We start from the raw sequence: 19,430 nt of genomic DNA, 5'->3' as shown, positions 1-19,430 counted from the left end.
GGGAAGAAACAGACCCAGACCCAAAGGGATCTGCTGCTCTTTGAGCCAAGTCCAGAACCCATAGAATCATGGAATCAACCAGGTTGGAAAAGCTCTTTAAGCTCATCCAGTCCAACCATTCCCATCACTAACCCATGGCACTGAGGCCTCGTCCACATGGGTTTTGAGGACCAGAGGCAGGGGAAGTGCCTTTCCTTAGGCTGGGAGCTGCTGGGGCTGAGTCTGGATATTCACATTCCAACAGCCCAGACCCATCCTAATGCACATCTGCACAGGGATGTGTGCACACACACAGAGCAGAGGGATGGGGTGAACTCCTTCCCTCCCCACTGCAGCAGGAGGGTGAAATCTATGGGGTTCTTTTGCCCTGTCCCATTCCCATTCACTCACCTCCTCTCCAGCCACCCCTGGCTTCCCATGGGTGCGTTTTGGGTGTTCAGGTTTATAAGTGAAATGGGCATTAACTTCATCCAGGAAGATGCTGGAGGTTGGCTCCCAAATCCAAAGGCACCATCAGCTTCCCATGGCTCCTTCATCCACCCCATTCACATCCTTGTGCCTCTTCCCAACTTAAAGGATGCTCCAGGTCACAGATGAGCCTTGTGAGCCACCAGACATGGACAAACCAGCTCATGGGACGAGCTGTGGGACCCCACATAAACCCTGCACCGTGTCCCAGGTCAGGGCAGCACTCACAAAGAGGGAAGGTGCTGGAATTCCATGCACACAATAAAACACACCAGAGAGGAGAAGGTTTCAGAGCATTTCATTTGTAACCACAGTGCATTTTGCATTACTGCATATAAGGCAGAGAGAGGTGATGTGAACATCTTTGAGCTATTTCAACCCCCAGAACAACAGGGAGCCATAGGGAATACTTCACCCAGGTCCTACCTCCTGGTTGGCTTTGGTGGAGAGATGTAACCAAGCTACAGAGGGCAAACAGTCTGGCAAAGAGATGGATGCAGCTGTTCAATGCCAATGGGATCAGGTTGGTGTTTCCAGCCTGCTTTTTACCCATTACAGCCCTACGGAGTCTTCTTGGCCCTGCAGCCTGGACTGGGAGCACAGAGGATTGCATTGCTTGTGGACTATAACCTTTGAAGGTCCCTTCCATCCCAAACTATTCTATTCTATGCAGGGATGTAACCCTTTCATTATCCTTATGGAGTTGGGTCTCCTGGATCCTGCTCTCCCATCATCAATGACCCATTCTGGGTGTGTTTTGGTAGGGTTGCTTGTCTCAGCTGTGGTAGAGGGTGGTTGTTGTTATAGGATGGGTGATGAGCATCCATATACAAGCAGCATTGTGCATTGGGGCACTCACATCTTTGGGGCTCTTGGCACCAGGGTTTTGTTCCTGAAACAGGATGGGGTCCCAGAGCAATAATGTCAGGGTGGGAAACCTCTGCACATCAAAGCAAGGAGTGGAATAATGGGTCTGATCTCACCCTGTGGATAGGAGAGCAATGGGTGCCTGTGCTTGCCAGCAGAGCTGGTCATGGTGGGATTGGTGCCAGGATCAACCACACCAAGGTGCCAACACAGGCAACCTTTGTCCTCAGCTCATCAGGCCCTCAGGGGGAAAGCATTAGGGAAAGCTCTACCAAGACCTGGTAGTTTGATAGTGGTTAATAAATGGATGGGAATGAGCTTGGGAATGAAGCATGGAACTGCACAACAATGGGAACACCCACCCTGGGGTGTGCAAGCCCAGAGCCAACTGCACCTCTCAAGCTCTTGGGATAGGGATGCTGGATCAGCCAGGCCTCAGCAGCAAGGACAGGGCTCCATAGATGCATGTTGTCCATGGCAAGGACACCATGATGTGGTATGGCTGTGGTGCTGTTACAGTACTGAGGAACGAGGGATTTAATGCGCAACACGGGACATCCCAATCCAGCAAAGCAATTAGGCGTGTGCCTGGCTTTTCTCCCTGCCTTCCACTAAGCCCAGGCTTAAGTGCCTTGCTGGAGCAGGGCAGGAACTGGCATTAGCACAGTTTGTCCTGAGAAACTGTGATCCCTGAGGATCACTTCCCACTGCTCCTGCTCTCACATCACACTGAGCAGGAACAGCTCCAGGGGGTAAATGAGACCAAGGGAGACTCCTCTCATCCTGCTGAAGGATGGGAGGCAAAGACCTTAAGGAATCCTTCCCTGTGAGGGTGCTGAGGCGCTGGCACTGATGCCCAGAGAAGCTGTGGCTGCCCCATCCCTGGCAGTGCTCAAGGCCAGGTTGGACACAGGGGCTTGGAGCAGCTGCTCCAGTGGAAGGGGTCCCTGCCCGTGGCAGGGGTTGGGGCTGGATGGGATTTAAGGTCCCTTCCAACACAAACCATGCCATGATTCCATGATGCCAGCAGAGGTGAGGGATCAGAGGGAAACAAGCTCCAAACCCCATGAGCCAGACTGTGAGGTCCTTCCTGAGCACAGAATTCAATGGGAGTTCTCACTAAGCAATTCCCACCAGCTCCTGCCTGGGTTTTGTGCCTCAGCCTTTTCCAAGGCCCCTGTATCCACAGTGTTTGCTATCCCTTTGGAAAGCCAACGTGGCAGCCCAGGCTTTCAGGCCATGCAGCACATCTTGTCTTCAACAGACTTTACACATCCCTAAACCAGGCAATACAGAGTGCACAGGAAGGAGAAGAGGATGCAAAGGGAAGGAGAAGAGGATGCAAAGGGAAGCGTGCTCGGACGTTGAGAGGGTTTGGCTTTCACATGCAGCCCACATCTCCTCTAAGCTCTGTAACGTGGCTCCATGCAGGCTGCATGTGAAAAGGTCCTTTTGTCCCCCACCCTCTTCAGTTCTGCTTCACCACAAACAACCCCAAAGAGACCACAGACAAGGAAGTAAAACAAGAGGTGTGTGAGAGTAGGTATGGTTGGGATGCGCTTCCAAGGTGGGTGATGGAGGTGGGATTCCTTGTGTTGCATCAGCATCAGCTGGATCTTCATTTGGGCAGCAGCTTAAGGCCTGAGTGAAGCTGGTCCTTCTCCATCTCCACCTGCAGATAGGATCCAATGCAGAGCCATGGAGACCTTCCAAAACCCTCAGGCAGGCACTGGACCTTCCAGGCTCTTCCCAGCACAGCTTCAGTTGAAAGGCTTCACCAGTTTCATAGCAGCATAGTTCTGCAGGGATGGAACAACAAGGGAGAGAACTGAGCTGCAGCAGGTACAGCAGGGTGAATGGGGAGGTTAAAGCATCTCAGGGGGCACAGAAGTGCAGATGGAGCTGCCTTCAGGGCAGGATGCTGCCGAGCTCCCAGCCCAGAGACAAGCACACAGCAGTGCATTGCTATGGGCAGGGATGGTAAAAAGGGTAATACATGGCAGGAAACAGGTCCTGCCTTCTTCTAATAGAGGCTTCCAGTCACAAGCCCCAAGCACCAGGAGTCACTCCTGGGTTTGTTTGCTCCTTCCACAAGCTTTGAAGATAAATTCCCCATCTTCATCCCCCCATAAGGAATGTGGCATCTCGCCATCCGCTCCATCCCACTGCACACACAGCTGAGAGGACAACATCCAGCTCTTTGCTGCATTGTTCCTGGTGCCCCTTTGCCTCCAACATCTCCTTCTGCATCTCCCCCAGACCCCTGTGGTTCTCTATCCAAGCCCTGGCCTCACATCCTTATGGCTCCATCTCCCCACAATCCCCCCCCCACAAATAGGTAACCTCATAGAACAGAACCCCAGCCTGGTTTGGATTGAAGGGAGCTTAAATCCCATCCAGCTCCAACCCCTCCCACGGGCAGGTTCAAGCCATTCCCCTTGGCCTGGCCCTACAGGCCCTTGTCCCAAGCAAGGATGTTCTCCTCAGAGCGCTGCTTCCCATGAGCCAAATCCTGCACTCAGAATCCCACCAGCTGGGCTGGACCAACAAGAGGATGGTTCTCGATCCCTGCCCCATCCTGGTGCAGTACAGACCTAGCCCACAGGTCCATGGACCATCTCCAAAGCAGACAAGAACAGCAAACCTATTGCTGAACCCTTGTTCTCTGCCTTGCCTGCATCCCTCAATGCCTCAAGCATCCCCTTCAGCAGCATCATTGGGTGTGGGGTTCGTTCCTCAGTGCAGACACTGCAGCAAGACCTTGCAGTGCCTGTGTTCTGGGATCTGCTGTCCCCGTTAGTGCCCAATGAGCTATGGGGCTCATGGAAAATGAGGTGTCACAGCACTTTAGCCTGTGGAACGTGCAGTTCCTTCCTTGAGAGGAGATGACAGCCCTGGGATAAAGAATAAGCTGTGTAAACTCTGCTTATCAAGACCACAATGAAATACAAAGGCTCCTGCTTAGGTCATGTGGAAAGGGCTCTATTTGAAGCAGCTCTGATTCAAAGCCCCACGAGCACAAACCAGCCAGTTTGGAAGTCCCTCCTCAGCACATTGAGTTTAATTGGTACAGGATGTTCTAGCACCCTGTCACTTGAAAGCAAAACAGCTTTGGAAACAGCACATCGTGCTTGTTACCCACAAGATCTTTGGAGGAACAGGGGGGAAATAGAAGGGAAAAAGCCCCAAAAACACAACAAAAGTCGAGCCTGACCAAAGGCATCTTGATAAATTACAACGTGTAGCAAATGAGGAGGCAGTTTGCCAATGAGGACTTCTAGGAACGCCATAAATCAAGCGAGCAACGTTAGGGCACTGTACCAGAAGGCATTAAAAAGGCCTCCAGTGACATATAACCTTCAAATTCATTATCCATCCATTTGTCTTGCCTATCCACCAAAGCACTCCTCATTGGATGCTGTGGCTGGTGGTACAATGGAGGGCAGGAAGTTGTGTGTCCAGCTTGGGCTCTGTGTTAACCAAGTGCTGAAAGCCAAGCAGGATTATCCATCAGCACATGGCATGGGCTGTCATTGGAATTGATGGCAATGGAAGCAGGGCTGGGCTTGCAGAACACAAACAGAGCTTTCAAAGGCAGTCAACACGAAGGAGCAGTACTTATCCCTATGGTTGTAGGCACTGACATCCTTACAGTAAGCACTGCTATGGGGACAAGACTTTGCTGGCTCATTCCCTGCATGTTATAGAGGCAGAAACTGCCTCAGACTCAATGAGGGCAGATTGAGGTGGAACTGGACCATATCCTGCAGGAGAACATTCAATCCCCATACATGGATGCCTCAAGCAACAGTGAATTAACCACAGCCTTCAGCACATTGTTCCAGTGGTTCATTAACCTTCATCTGCCAGATTAGCATCCTATTTCCACTGGGAGAGTTCCCCTCACTTCACCATCCAGCTACTGGAGCTCATTAGACGTTCATCTGTTGGTTAAGGAGTGTTCTGATGTCAAGTTAAACCTAAGGGTAAGGAAATCATATAGGAAATATCCAGGGATCACTGCTCCCAGTGTCCTAGATTGTGTAGATCATAATGACAACCACTCTGCAAAGCAAACCAGGAGTAACCTGACACTAAGACTGGGTGGAAGAGCTCAAGTGAAACTATGAGGAACCTCAGAATACCCAATTTTCAGCATTATTTTCCCATTTTTTTGTAAAAGCAGACAACTTTTTATGGAAATTTGCAATACCAAGCACTTTTCCACCCAAACCCAAAGGTTTTTCCAGTTGGAAATGGCCTCTCACCCACTCAAGGGACTTGTTCTGTAAACTAATGATGACTGATTTCTTATGGACTTGTGCCTTGGGCTGCTGTAGTCCCAGCTCCCCATGGATCCCGATCACCTCCTCTTCATCCCAAAGCACTCCCAGACCCTTCCCCACTCCTGCAGGTCTCCCCTGCTCCTTCCAGATCCCACCAATGCAACCAATGCACATTCCCTTGCTGGAAAACAACTGCTGGGTGCACAAAGAAAAAGAGGCTTTGGAGAGGAGCTGAGATGAGGAATGGGAAGATCTGTATTCCAGCCCATGATCCATCACAGGTACTCTGTGTCCTGAGGACACAGGAGCACAAAGGCACCGCATCTTCAGTGGTTTCTAGTTCCATGTAAAGGCTATTGGGGGAATAACCTGGAATACAGCGTTTAGGAAGTACCTCCCTGGGGTGTAAAGCATCTCTTGATGGGTATTTGAACAAGAGCAAGGCATCAGCTTCATCATGCACTGAAGGGAATCAGTGGTTTTGGGAACCACAGAAGCCCTTTGCCATTCCGGGTGGAAGCACACAGCTTTCAACTGGGACATTTGCTCTTACTCCCTGACCACAAAGCTGGGGCTGTGGTTGGAAGCTTTCAGCACTGCCTGGGGAATAGGAATGAATAAGAAGAAAATCCCATTTTTTATACTAAGAGCCAATGAAAATGCCCTGGGTTTGTGTTCAGGGGAGATTCCCACCTGCTTGGGAGCAAGGTGACCTATCCAGGGTTAGCTCAGCTCCTGGGGTCTTCAGGGAGAGTCCAAACAGGACCAGATTTGGAGCCAGATCTGGGACACAGCAGTCCAAGGAGGAGAGGTTGTAGGCAGGCAGGAATATGATCTGCAGCAAGGATTCAGTCTGCAGCAGGGATTCAATGTGCAGTAGGGATTTGACCTGCAGCAAGGATTCAGTCTGCAGCAAGGATTCAATCTGCAGGCAGGGATTTGATCTGCAGGCAGGGATTCAATCTGCAGGCAGGGATTTGATCTGCAGCAAGGATTCAATCTGCAGCAGGGATTCAATCTGCAGCAGGGATTCAATGTGCAGCAGGGATTCAATCTGCAGTAGGGATTCAATCTGCAGCAGGGATTCAATCTGCAGGCAGGGATTCAATCTGCAGCAGGGATTCAATCTGCAGCAGGGATTTGATCTGCAGCAGGGATTCAATGTGCAGGAGGGATTCAATCTGCAGCAGGGATTCAATCTGCAGCAGGGATTCAATGTGCAGGAATGACCCTGGAGGTCCTGGTGAAGGTCCCACCAAGCAGAAAGCTGTGGAAGAGCTCTTCATGCAAGGCCACAGCAAAAAGGCAATAGAAGCAGGAGAACAGTAGTCACTTCTGTATATGCCCCTTAGCATCCCTGCATCCCTGTTCCTTGGCCTCTGCCTTCTCATACTTATGGTCCACGTGTCCTAATACGATTCCCTTAAGGTTTCCCTCCTATCACTCACCCCTTTGCCAGGATGAGAGAGGCAGGACACACACAGAACCCTCTACCAGCAGTGTGGGACCTCAAAACTGCATGTAAAGCAGCAGGATTACATCTACAGTGCTAAAAGCAGCAAGGTCCTTACTTTAAACAGGACCTGATGGTGCTCCCGCAACACAGATCAGAACAGAAGTGAGGAGGGGTTGGTTTTCCATGCATTTAATCAGGGATGTGATACTGAGCCTTGCCAAAGGTCAGGATGCCAGGGGCATCCTCATATGGCATCCTCATAGGAAACCATAACCAGCGCAACAGCCGAACTTAGCGCCTGATGGAGGGGGAAAGGAACTAAACCTCCAAGTCAATGCAGAACCAATGACCTCAAAAATCCAGGGGAAGCAGCCAAAGAGACATAAACGCAGGGAAATTCCATGAAGCACAGCCTGGCTTTGTCAAAACACCACTAAAACCTGACCCAACCAAACTGAAACTGAATACAACAACACTGAGCTGGAAAGAGGGAGCCATCCCAAGCGATAATGAGTGTAAATCAGTATGGAGAGCTTGCAGTTTTCTCCCTTCAACATTGGTTTTATATGATCCCACTGGAATGGCTGCAAAGCCACTTGCATCTGCAGGGAAACACGGAGTTCTGGGTCCAAAAGGCTTGGTTTCTGCCACTTGACATGGAAGGAGTCTCTAGGAATGGCTCCAAGCACAGCGCATTCCTCCATTGTACTCTTCAGCACCTCCAGAACCATTTCTCCATAGAAGCACCCCAGCTTTCCCCATGGATACAAGGATATAGGGGTAGGGAAAGCCTTGCTCTAATCCCAACCCCTGTTTTCCCAATGGGACCAATGGAACATGCAGGACTTCAGATCATCTGAAAGTGATTATGATGGTGAGCAGCAATTCCACACCTCACTCTTCGCTTGCACATTGCAAGCGCACAAAGGCATCTGCAAGGGGCAGGCACATTCTCTCACATGAAGTTATAAATTACCCCAATGAGCTCCTTTAGATAGATATATATACATATATCTCTCTATATACAGAAATCCTATACAAGGAGGAGGATTTGTTAAGTGCCAGCAGGAGAGAAACGGCTTGTTTTTCTTATCAGTCTGAGAGGAGGGGAAATAGCATCAAGAGCCAGCATGAATTATTCCATTGTGGTCGAAACAGAGGAGGATACAAACCCCCATCCATGGCCAAAGGGGAAGGCAAAGGGCTCTGTTATTTATCTACTTCGGTTTGCCAGTTTCAGCAAGGCAAGAAACAGCCACTTTGGTGATGAATGAGGTGAAAACTCTTCCCTTGTTTCAGACATTGCATTGGTGTAATGTGCTCCGAGCCTTGATAGTGAGAGACGGGGCTGCCCCAACATCTACAGGCTTTAAGATCTTTAAACCTGCATCTTTAAGCTCTTACAGACCAATGTGGGGTTTGCCACTGCTCAGCCCTGTGAAATGCTCAGTTTCATTCCTAATGTATAATAATAGCAATAAAACCTGAAAATGCAATATCTAAAGGGGCTGCAGGAAAGCTGGAGAGGGGCTTGGGACAAGGGCCTGTAGGGACAGAACAAGGGGAATGGCTTGAACCTGCCCAAGAGAGGGGAGACTGAGATGGGATACAAGGAAGTTCATTGTGAAGGTGGGGGAACATTGGAAGGGGTTGCATGGAGAAGCTGTGGCTGCCCCATCCCTGGCAGTGCTCAAGGCCAGGTTGGACACAGGGGCTTGGAGCAGCTGCTCCAGTGGAAGGGGTCCCTGCCTGTGGGGCTGGATGGGATTTAAGTTCCTTTCCAACACAAACCATCTGGGATTCTAGGATTCTAAATTAGGAATTCTCTTCATTCTTAACTAGGCTGCATGTTTGTCAGGGATTTTCTCACCAACCTGCACCCCCTCCAGTATCAGCTGCTGGAACCTCATTGAAGACCATCAATTAAACCTCAGCATCATTACACATGAACTGAAACACGGGCACAAAGAGGTCAGCACCTTGCAGAGAGTCTGCAGCAGAGCCCACAACACAAACTCGCTTCCTGACCCATCATGTCCCATCACATTGTCCATCAAGGACCATTATGGCACTTTGCAGCCCCCTGCACTGGGACCATCTCTGTCACCATAGAGCCAACCTTGGTCAACCCCCATGTCCTCTCCCACCCACATCATACCGGGAAGGCATAGATGAAGATTCCCAGGAAGAGCAGCAAGACAAGGAGCACGATGGCCAGGATAAGCACCCACTTGTACCGCCGCCATAGGATGTACTTCAGGGTCTTGTATGGGGAGGTGAACCAGAGGAAGGAGGTTTCTGGGCGCCTGGAACCAAACACAGCTGAGGTCATTTCTGAGCTTCATGGTGGTTTCAACCCATGAGCAAGACCTGTTGTAATGTGCTGGCTGCTAACCCTGCAAACCCACATCCAAGGCCAGGTTGGACACAGGGGCTTGGAGCAGCTGCTCCAGTGGAAGGTGTCCCTGTCCATGGCAGGGGTTGGAGCTGGATGGGATTTAAGGTCCCTTCCAACCCAAACCAGGCTGGGATCCCTTTGGGTGGACTATGTCAAACCCCCACTCCCAGCACCCTGGATTGTCTCAGTTTATAGAATCTGAGCATCACCAGTTCAGTAATGGAGCAAACCCATTGCAGACCCCAAACTGGGAACCCAGGTTTTCAACTCCTCCTTGAGAACTCTGAGCCCTGGTGGTTACTTTTCCATTCAAGCTGCTCTTACTTGGGGTCCTCCAGCTTGGGGTTCATATTCGGCTCATCCCGACCCATGCCAGCCGGCCGCTCCTCGTGCTCCTGTTCTGCCACGATTTCCAAAGTCATTTCCAATTTGCCCTGTGTGGGTTAAACCAAAACCAAACTCAGAAACAAAACCAAAGCAGGAAGAAAAGGGAGAGGTGAGAAATGAACAAAGTACGATGCAAAAGAGTGAATGGAGAAAGACAAACTACCTTGAGCATAACCCAACCATGACCAATGAGGAGCCCAGTAAAGCAGATTTCACACAGATCCTTCACTGCTCCCCCTATAACGTTCTCAGATGCTCGAGGACATCTCAAACGTCACCAACACCGAAGGTCAGGTAACCAAGTCCATGATCTTACGTTGAATGACTTAACTCCCTGCCTGGACACCCTTACCTGCATTGAACACTTGCCAAAGACTTGAACAGGAGCCCAGATACTTGCACTTAAATAGACCAGTTTGCCAGCTGGAGCCTTTCCATGCTACATGTCACAACACAGTATCAGTAAGAACAGACAAGATACAGAGTCAAATTAGGTGGCAAGTCCCAAACACCACAGCAAAAAACCCACAGAAGAAATCATTTCTTCTGATGCTTTTCATGGTGCAGGACACGTCCTGGAGAACATCCAAGTGGCAAAAGCTGGTCCAGTCTGTACAAGGTGCAGCCCAGCACCGTGTTTCTTGCCCTGGCCATGGCATCCTGCATGTGCTTGGCCTGGCTGGATCCCTTCTCAATGCTTTGAGTGCCCCTAGGAGAACATGCCAAGAGGCCACCTTACCGCTAGGATCTTCTTCTGGTCCTGCTCAGCAACACAAGGCCACCATCCCTTGACTGTCTTCTGCTCAAAGAGTGACACAAAGCGGCTTGAAGGCCAAGTGTCATCCACCAGGTCCAAGGAGCACTTCTCAGCAGTCTTGGCAGGTTTGGGCATCCTGTTGAGATCCATCTGGATGGAGCCTGCAAGGAGGAATGTTACTGGGTAGACATCTCGGTGCAATGAGTCCCTAAAATGGGGATTCCTTCCCAAAAGGAATAATCCCCTTGGCACCCTCCTGACCTCAGGGAGCTTGGGAAGATGCCACATAGCAACGGGGAGAGAAGGATTAAGTGTGGCCCTATTTCCAAGCATACGGCTAGTTCTAGCCAGTGATTCTTCCTAGGAATTGAGCACATTTCCATGATAAGCTGGGCTTGCTCAACCTGGGCAAGAGAAGGCTCCTGAAGGGGAGACCTGAGAGCAGCTCCAGTGCCTAAAGGGGCTGCAGGAAAGCTGGAGAGGGGCTTGGGACAAGGGTTGCAGGGATGGGATGAGGAGTTTGGGCTTCCAGCTGGGAGAGGGAAGAGCTGGATGGGATAAAAGGAAGTTCCTCCCTATGAGGATGGTGGGACATGGGAATGGGTTGAAGCTGTGGCTGCTCCATCCCTGGCATTGCTCAAGGACAGGTTGGACACAGGGGCTTGGAGCAGCTGCTCCAGTGGAAGGGGTCCCTGCCCGTGGCAGGGGTTGGGGCTGGATGGGATTTAAGGTCCCTTCAACCCAAACCATTCCATGGTTCTATATCAGAGCCAGAATGGAAAAGACACCTTGGAGAGGTTATTTCAGTGCTCAGCCTATGTAATTCATCAAGAACAGGATTTGAAAGGACCTTGATCACTTCCCCAGTGAAGCCTTTGATGTTTGAAGGCTTTTCAGTGGCAAAAAGAAAGGTAGAACAAGACCCAACCAAAACCCACTCATACTGCAGGAACCTCCAGCTTCTGCACAGGTGATGTGCTACCTGGTGCTGCTGGTCTCGCTATTAGAAGGGTCTGGTTTCTCCTCTCCTTAACCTAAACCTAGATCTCTGAGGATGATTATTGGCACTGACAGAGGCAAGCGTTGGACTGAGTTGTGTTCATGTCTAACCATCCAGGTCAATGATCCTAATGACCCTAACCCTAACCCTAACCAGGTCAATGACCCTAACCCTAACCCATGTAGCCCTGAGGAGCACCTTTCAGCACAGATCCAGCCAAGCCATGGAGAATGAGGGTGTTCCTGGAAGGTGATGGCTCTGCTGGAATCAGTGATGCTCTCAACACTATGTCAGCCCAGGAACAAGCTGCTGCAGGCTGAGACTGGAAATCTGCCTAATACAAACGTCATGCCTAATACATCATCAGTCCTGAGCACATCCCAACACTGAATCCTCTTCAGGGGCTTAAACTGGTCTTGTTACACTTCATATCCTGAAAGGACTCCAGAATTACTTCATTCCTGTCTGCATCAATGGGGATGGAGACAAAAAATTCTCCCAACTTACCCAGATAGTCATCAAAAGAGAACTTGTCATTGTCCCAGATCTGGAAGATCAGCTGTGGTGGAATCTTGTTTTCTGTCTTGTCCAAGCTCCAGAAGTGCTCCTAAAATCACACCAGGCAAGAAAACAAGGACAAAGAAAAGGCTCATAAATAGAAGTGAGCAGAGCTGTGTTATCCCATCCCACAGCAGTAGGAATCCTGTGGGATAATGCTCTCATGTGTCCTGCTATGGCTCTGCAGGGCCAGAGCCACATGGGGGGACAGCACTGGTTCTGACCAGCTCAAGGCTGCTCAGTGGAAAACCCAAGATGCTTATGGAGGTGAGCTGGTATCAATTTGTGCCTTGATATAGTAACAGTACTTGGGCAAACAGGCACCACGAGCTTGCAAATAGGAGCTTTCAGAAGGAGGGCATCATATCATATAAGGGTGACTCTCTAAGGTAAAGAGAGCAATGGGTGTTGAGGGATAACGCTGCCCAACTTCACCTTTCCCTGGGAAATATAGGAATAACACTCAAATCAGCACCTGTAGTAAGCAATTCAAACACATCCCTTCCCCTCCTGCCCATCTCTCAGCCCAGCTCTGCCATCCAGAGCCCTGCACAAGGCTGGATCCATCTCTGGTCTGATCTGATGCCAGGTCTGTTGTCAGTGGTTTGTGGTCAACTCCAGCCCAACAAACACCTCTACTCCTTGTGGTACCTGTGGCTCCAAGTCACTAAACATGAACATGTAACAAAGGAGAGCAGGGCTTTCAAATCCAGGTTGGACGCAGGGGCTTGGAGCAGCTGCTCCAGTGGAAGGGGTCCCTGCCCATGGCAGGGGTTGGGACTGGATGTGCTTTAAGCTCCCTCCCAACCCAACCCATTCCATGGTCCTATGGTTCCTCACTGCTCAAATGACTTTGTTCATCTTCTGGTTTCAACCAGTGAAGGTTTCACCCTCAGGACAGGTGAATGCTGGAGCTGGACATGATATCCCAGTTACACTGCTGTGAGCACTACCTGGGTGATGCCAAGCTACACACACTTGTCATAGTTACTACTACATCTAAGTTCAAGAAAGGAGAGATTCAGAGCACCAGAGAGTCATGACTCTGGTCCAACTGATGAAGCAGTGGCACTGGGACACCTGGTTTCAGCCCCAACCATGTGAGATCTGTCACTGCCTCCATATCCTTCTCATTGCTGTTAAATGAGCAATTGTTTGTCTATCATCCCTGCCCCAGAGCTGCTGTGACAGCCCATGGAAAGGCTTTGGAGCAGCTCCAGGAGCCTCTTGGCAAAGCACATGGAATGAAAATGACACCATGAGTATCCCCTCTGATTATCATCATTGACCTGGCCCTTGTGTAGTGCAGGAGACGTTGTACATCTATTCTGCAACCCTGCCACAGTACTAAGGAATTGCTATTATATAGGAATTATTATTATATGTTAATTATCATTATATATGAAGAGTTCTTTAATAGTAGTAGTAGTAGCATTAAGTGCTTGGGAGAGAGCATCCCTGAGGGATGAGCAATAGGATGAGGCAGCATTTTCTGCTTCCTGAGGAGATGATTTACAAAGCCCCCATGAGAAGCCTGCAGCTCCAGGTTACTACAGTGAGTAGGTGAAGAGCAAAGCAGATGCTCTGCCTTCGGGATGGTCACACCAGCATTCCTCTTAAAGCCCCTTGAGACTGGGTTCACTTGAAGAGATCTCTCTGGATGGTTGTGTTTCAGTCCAGCTCCATTCCCTGCCCTGCTCTGGAACAACATGTTCTTGCAACAGAGCATTTCATTGATGCATTTTAGCTACAGAAAGAAAATCAAGTCAATGGAAACTTCCATCTCTCCCCCTCTGCCCATTGCAGTGTATTAGTGTGTGTGCTTATGCAAAGGGGGGGATGATTTCATCCTAAATTAAAAGTGCTAAAAAGAGCAAGAGCTTGTGGTGATTCTGCCCTTTCCCCTGTACTGGCTGCATCCTGCACTGCAGAATGGTTGTTAGTCACCCAGAGGACAATAACCCTGGAGCCATGTGCCCATGCCTAAAGAAGAAGCTGGTTGGATGACTCCCCATGGGTTATCACAGAATCCCAGCCTGCTTTGGGTTGGAAGGGACCCTAAAGCTCCTCCAGTCCCAACCCTGTGCCATAGGGCTTGAACACTGCCAGGGATGGAGCAGGATGGGGCTTGGAGGAACCTGGCAAGGGTTGGAGCTGGAAGAGCTTTAAGGTCCCTTCCAACCCAAACCATTCCATGTGACTATGAAGGATGTGCCTGCACTCCAAGCAAACAAACCCCATACCTTGGCCAAGGAGATGCTTCATCCCCCGGCTTCCCCAGCACCACTGGAGCAACAACCCCTCAGCTGGGGACCCCCTGCCTGATGAAGGATGACTCAGGCAGGATTTGACCCTTTCCAGGTGGCAACTTGTTGGCTTTCCCTATGGAAAACCCCCATGTATGTGGTTTGGATGGGGGTGAAGATCCCTCCTCGGAGCCCTGGGATGCTGGGGACCGGGCAGAGCTGGAAGGGCAGGCAGAGAAGGGGCAATTTGATGCTAAGTTTATGGGTCCGTTTCAGGCAGTGTAAAATTGGCCTAAGGATTAAATCTACCTACAAGAGCTCACTATAAAAACAGCCCAGGGCAAGGAATTGATTTCCCAGCCTTTAGCATGGAATGGGAAGGACAGGGCTTGAGTTATTGTCTGGGGCTTGGCTTTGCAGGGCCGGGGGGAGAGGGGAGGCTGCTGGATATTTTATGGGTGTGAATAATGCAGCAGGGGAGGCAGGGAAGAAACAAGCTCACAGCACCAGGAAGTGCTGACAGGGCTGCATTTCCTCTGGAATGCCATGGAATAAGGAGGAATTCGGGGTGGGGAGACCCCTGCTTGTTCACATCCAAGGAAGCAGGTCCCATCCTATGGGCATGTGGGAGAGCATAAGGTCCCTCATCCCACAGCAACACATACAGGAGACCCCCTTCATAGGATGGCCAAGAAGAGCCTCTTATCCTGCCAGAGCCAGGACAATCCTACAGGGCCTTCAAAGGGTTGAGAAACTGCTCCTCTGACCCTCATCCCATTGGGATACTTCATGTACTCATCACAAGCAGACAGCCCATAGCACTCATTATTGCCCTCCTACTGCACTAACTCATCTCTTTGACCTCCCTATGGTTGTTAACTCCAACAATGGCATCCCAGCTCTAGACACAGCCAAGCTTTGCTCACCCCTCTCCATACATCCATTGGAAAGCAATGTTCACAGCTGCCTGTATCTCAGAGGCTGCTGATGCATCCCAGGTCACAACTGGTGCTCCTGTCCTGTTACAGAAGGCACAATCTGCTTGCTGCAGTGCCATTAAAATACAGGATACATGACAGCCGTGTCCAACTCTGCCTTCCTCTGGATAAAAACACTTGAAGCCCATTCAAAATGTTGCATTTTGGCTAAAAGAGGAAGCAAAAGGAGCACTTCATGTTTCACTTTGCTTTCTGATGTCACCAAGGAAAACGGGGGTAAAGGACAGGGCACAGGAGAGGGAAAGGTCCAGCATTAAAGGACAATAACCTTTTCTTTTTGCTTTCTGACCCCAAAGAGAATGAATATTTCAATGCAATAAAATAGGAACTGTTTCTAACCAAAATCAGTGCTTAACACTCAAGGTTTCAAACTAAAACGGACTGGAGCACGGAGATGGCTTTGTACATCCCAGCCCACTGCAGGTCAGGACTGTCAGCACCAGGAAGATGCCAGGACATTGGAAGGAATCTGCAGACAGAGGAACCAGAATAGATGGAAGCAGATGGAGCTGGGAAAGCCTCCATGCCAGGAAGGGGGGGGACTTTATTCTCCATGCAGTAACAGCACAAAACAAGCTCTGAGATACAGCCCTTGTCTTCCCTCATTAACAGCCCTTACACTTTTCCCTCTAGGTGGGTTTAAGACCCCAAACCTCCCTCTTTCTCATACCAAGACCTATCTCTAGTATGATTTAGAAGTGGGGAATGCTCCATCCCTGGCAGTGTTCAAGGCCAGGTGGGACAGAGCCTTGGGCAATATAGTCTAGTGTGAGTGTCCCTGCCTATGGCAGGGGTTGGAACTGGATGATCTTAAGGTCCTTTCCAATCCAACCCATTCTATGAGTCTATGGTTTCTGAGATGCCACCAGCTGACTGGTTATAGAAAACCCCTTCCACAAGTCAGGTTTGCTGTTACATTCAATGCCCAAACTTGGAGACTTCAGCTGCACCTTGCAGAAAGAGGGGCTCAGTTACTCAAAGAGATAGGTGCAAGCATCACTGTGGTATCTCACTGTCACATTCCAGGGATTATATAGATAGATATAGATATAGATATAGATGATATAGATATAGATAGATATAGATGATATAGATATAGATATAGATGATATAGAACCACCTACTTCTAGCCATGCCAAATGCCAGCTATCCAAAGGGCTCCAACTCAAAGTCAGTGTGGGTTTGTGCCTGGATAGGTTGCAATTCATCTGCTTGAAACACTGATGGGCCCCTTTAGTTGAGAGCATGAAGTGGAAGAAATGGAATGATTGTAAGAGCCTCACCACAACAACCCCAACCTTCCCACTGAATAAAGCAGTAGTGGGATGGGTCCTCTTCCACCAGTAGTGGGATGGGTCCTCTTCCAACAGCTCTGTCTCCACAAAACAGAGTACTTTGTGTCCTGGCATCACTCCATCATTGCCTTGCTGACACCCAACACCACAGTCTAGCAGCAGAACAAGCACAAAGACAACAGCTCTGTTCCTTGCTCTGGTTCCTACCTCTGCCATGGCATGACATGGATTTGAAGTTGCCAACAAAGCTCCCATTAAACTCATTACATTCATCTCTTGCAATTCCTTTTAGGCAGCACTTCTCAGATGGTATCATACGAACAACCCAACCAGGTCCTGGAAGCTCCAACCTCGTGGTTCATTGCCAGCTCTGCCCAAGCACCACTGCTGTTTAACTCATCCATTGACATTCTACCCTGAATACTCATTATGGCATTTGTTCAGACACTGGTGTTAGGCTTTTTCTGCCCCACAGGACAGCTTTGGCAGCTCCATCCAGCTCCTGCTGCAATGGGCACTTGAAGCTGAACATTGCAAACTCAATGTCATGCATTTCCCCCTACAAAGTGCCCATGAGATGCTCCCTGGTTGGACCATGACCATCTGATAACGCTGTCTGCACATCAACACCTGCCAAGCTTAGACCTGGGGACCTCAAGTTTAAACCCAGCTCTTCTCTCTGCTGGCTGGCAGCAAAGCATTGCATTCACCTAGAACCTGGACCCCCCTGTTCTTCCCCTATTTAAGCCAACACACAGTGTCATGCAGACCATGACATACCCCAGCTCCCCCTGTGAAAGAAGAGCACTCCAACATGCAATGTGGATTGACCCTTTCACCAAACTGACTGTGATTTGCAACCTAAGGGCTGTCTTCTTGGAGGACCTGGCAAGCTTCAAGGATGGGCACACAAATGACATAGCTTGGTTTGGCCATGGCTGCTGGAGAAAGGTGGCACAAGAAGTGAGAACAGAAGGAGGAATAAATGCTGAGAGGGGATGGTAGAGAATCATGGAATCATCATGGAATGGGTTGGGTTGGAAGGGACCTTAAAGCTCATCCAGTCCCACAGGCAGGGACCCCTTCCACTGCAGCAGCTGCTCCAAGCCCCTGTGTCCAACCTGGCCTTGAGCACTGCCAGGGATGGGGCAGCCACAGCTCCTCTGGGCATCTTGTGCTGCAGGAGTGAGTGGAGCAAACAAAGGAGAGCAAATGGGAGCTGCTGCAGGGAACTCCACCGGGTGCAGGTGGCTTTTAGCAGCTCAGCCTTTGCCATGGGGAGCGGTTTGATTTAAGCCCCACTTTCCCTCGCCTGCGTTTCAAGTCGGGCGCATGGGCTTTTACAGCAGCAGTAATGAACCCGGAGTTCAAACAGCACATGGCGAGATCAAATATAGCCCGCGAGGAATGTGTCCCACAAACACAGAGCATGGCTTTCCCATTCATTAGTTCTGCCTTTACAGAGAGCTTTTACAAGCTGTTTATTTTCTGGGACAGTGTTGGCAGACATGTGGTCGGAGGAGAAGCAATATCAGCACAGTGGGATGGAGTTTCCTCAGTGGTTTATAGGGGGGTCTCTGCTTTTTCAAAGGGGGATAATTGAATGTAGTACACACTGTACTTTTGATTTGTTTAACATGAAGCGTGAAATGGGCCCAGCTCGGATCCTGTCCATCACTTTAACTACCCAGTCGGTTGGAAGCTCGCAGGGATCGTCTGGCTCCAGGGATGGGGAATTTGCTCAGCATCTTCCCTGCCAACACCCCAGCTCCAACCCAGGCCATGCTGGGACCTTGCTGGGGATGGGGGCTCAGATGTGGCTGCAGATGGTGTCACTGCTGTGAGGTGTCCTTGGGCACCTGGTGTTCAATACACACTGAATGCTCATGGTCATGCTCCCAGCAGCAAGGCAGGGAGAAGGGATGAAGGCTGAAGGTGGCTGAAGGGGTCTGAGCTTGGTGAGGTGTCACAGAACAAACTGTCCCTGCTGTCCACACTATGAACCTCCACATGACGAGCAGGAAATGTAAGTGAACAGATCTCCCTGCCCTAAGCATCCCAAGAGACAGTTTTCACCAGCGTTATCCCATGTATGCACCCAGCTCCATCCCCGTTTCCTTCCCTCTGTGCAATTCCCAGCCCACATTTGATCATCACATGCACTAACATGTCTAAGGACACCACAAGCAATAGCAAGCTACAGATGTAGGTATGAGGGGGCCAATATCACACCCACTTTAACTCCCCTTTAGACCAAGGGCATCTTCCCCCTGAATCCCAAACCAAAGCTTTTCTTCACATCCCCGTATCAATGGCACACTCCTGCATGTCCTCCTGCTTATCCCTTCAGGCACTTTGGAAACAGATCCTTCATAGGACCATAAAATCATGGAATGGTTTGGATTGGAAAGGACCTTAAGATCACCCCTGCCATAGGCAGGGACACCTTCCACTGGAGCAGCTGCTCCATGCCCCATCCAACCTGGCCTTGAACCAGGATGGGGCACCTACCACTTGAACAACCTGTTCCAGCATCTGACCACCCTCATAGTAAAGAACTTCTTCCTTCCACCCTCTTTAGCCCTTCTTTGAAGCCATTGTACAGCACAATGTCCATTATGCCATGCTGGAGACCAGAGGTGCACACCCAACCATCCCCATAGAGATGCCACCTCCACCTCTGGAGTAGCCCTATTGTGGAGTAGGCATCTTGG

At 50.0% G+C, this 19,430-nt stretch overlaps 1 protein-coding gene across 1 annotated transcript in view; it reads right to left on the bottom strand.

Annotated features, from left to right (window-relative positions):
• Window positions 1–1,506: 1,506 nt before the first annotated feature.
• DYSF (dysferlin) overlaps window positions 1,507–19,430 on the bottom strand; it is an 80,585-nt gene continuing 62,661 nt past the window's right edge. Inside the window, exons 52-56 of the mRNA XM_034064590.1 lie at window positions 12,127–12,226; window positions 10,602–10,780; window positions 9,800–9,909; window positions 9,236–9,383; window positions 1,507–3,134 (exon numbers count right to left, since the gene is read on the bottom strand). Coding sequence (XP_033920481.1) covers window positions 3,096–3,134; window positions 9,236–9,383; window positions 9,800–9,909; window positions 10,602–10,780; window positions 12,127–12,226 — 576 coding nt within the window. The 3' untranslated portion in view covers window positions 1,507–3,095. The remainder of the gene's footprint in view (window positions 3,135–9,235; window positions 9,384–9,799; window positions 9,910–10,601; window positions 10,781–12,126; window positions 12,227–19,430) is intronic.

Source organism: Melopsittacus undulatus, chromosome 7 (genome assembly GCF_012275295.1).
Source record: "Melopsittacus undulatus isolate bMelUnd1 chromosome 7, bMelUnd1.mat.Z, whole genome shotgun sequence".
NCBI classification, from domain to species: domain Eukaryota; kingdom Metazoa; phylum Chordata; class Aves; order Psittaciformes; family Psittaculidae; genus Melopsittacus; species Melopsittacus undulatus.
The sequence above is the reverse complement of the archived record's forward strand: the minus strand, read 5'-3'. Positions and strand labels throughout refer to the sequence as shown.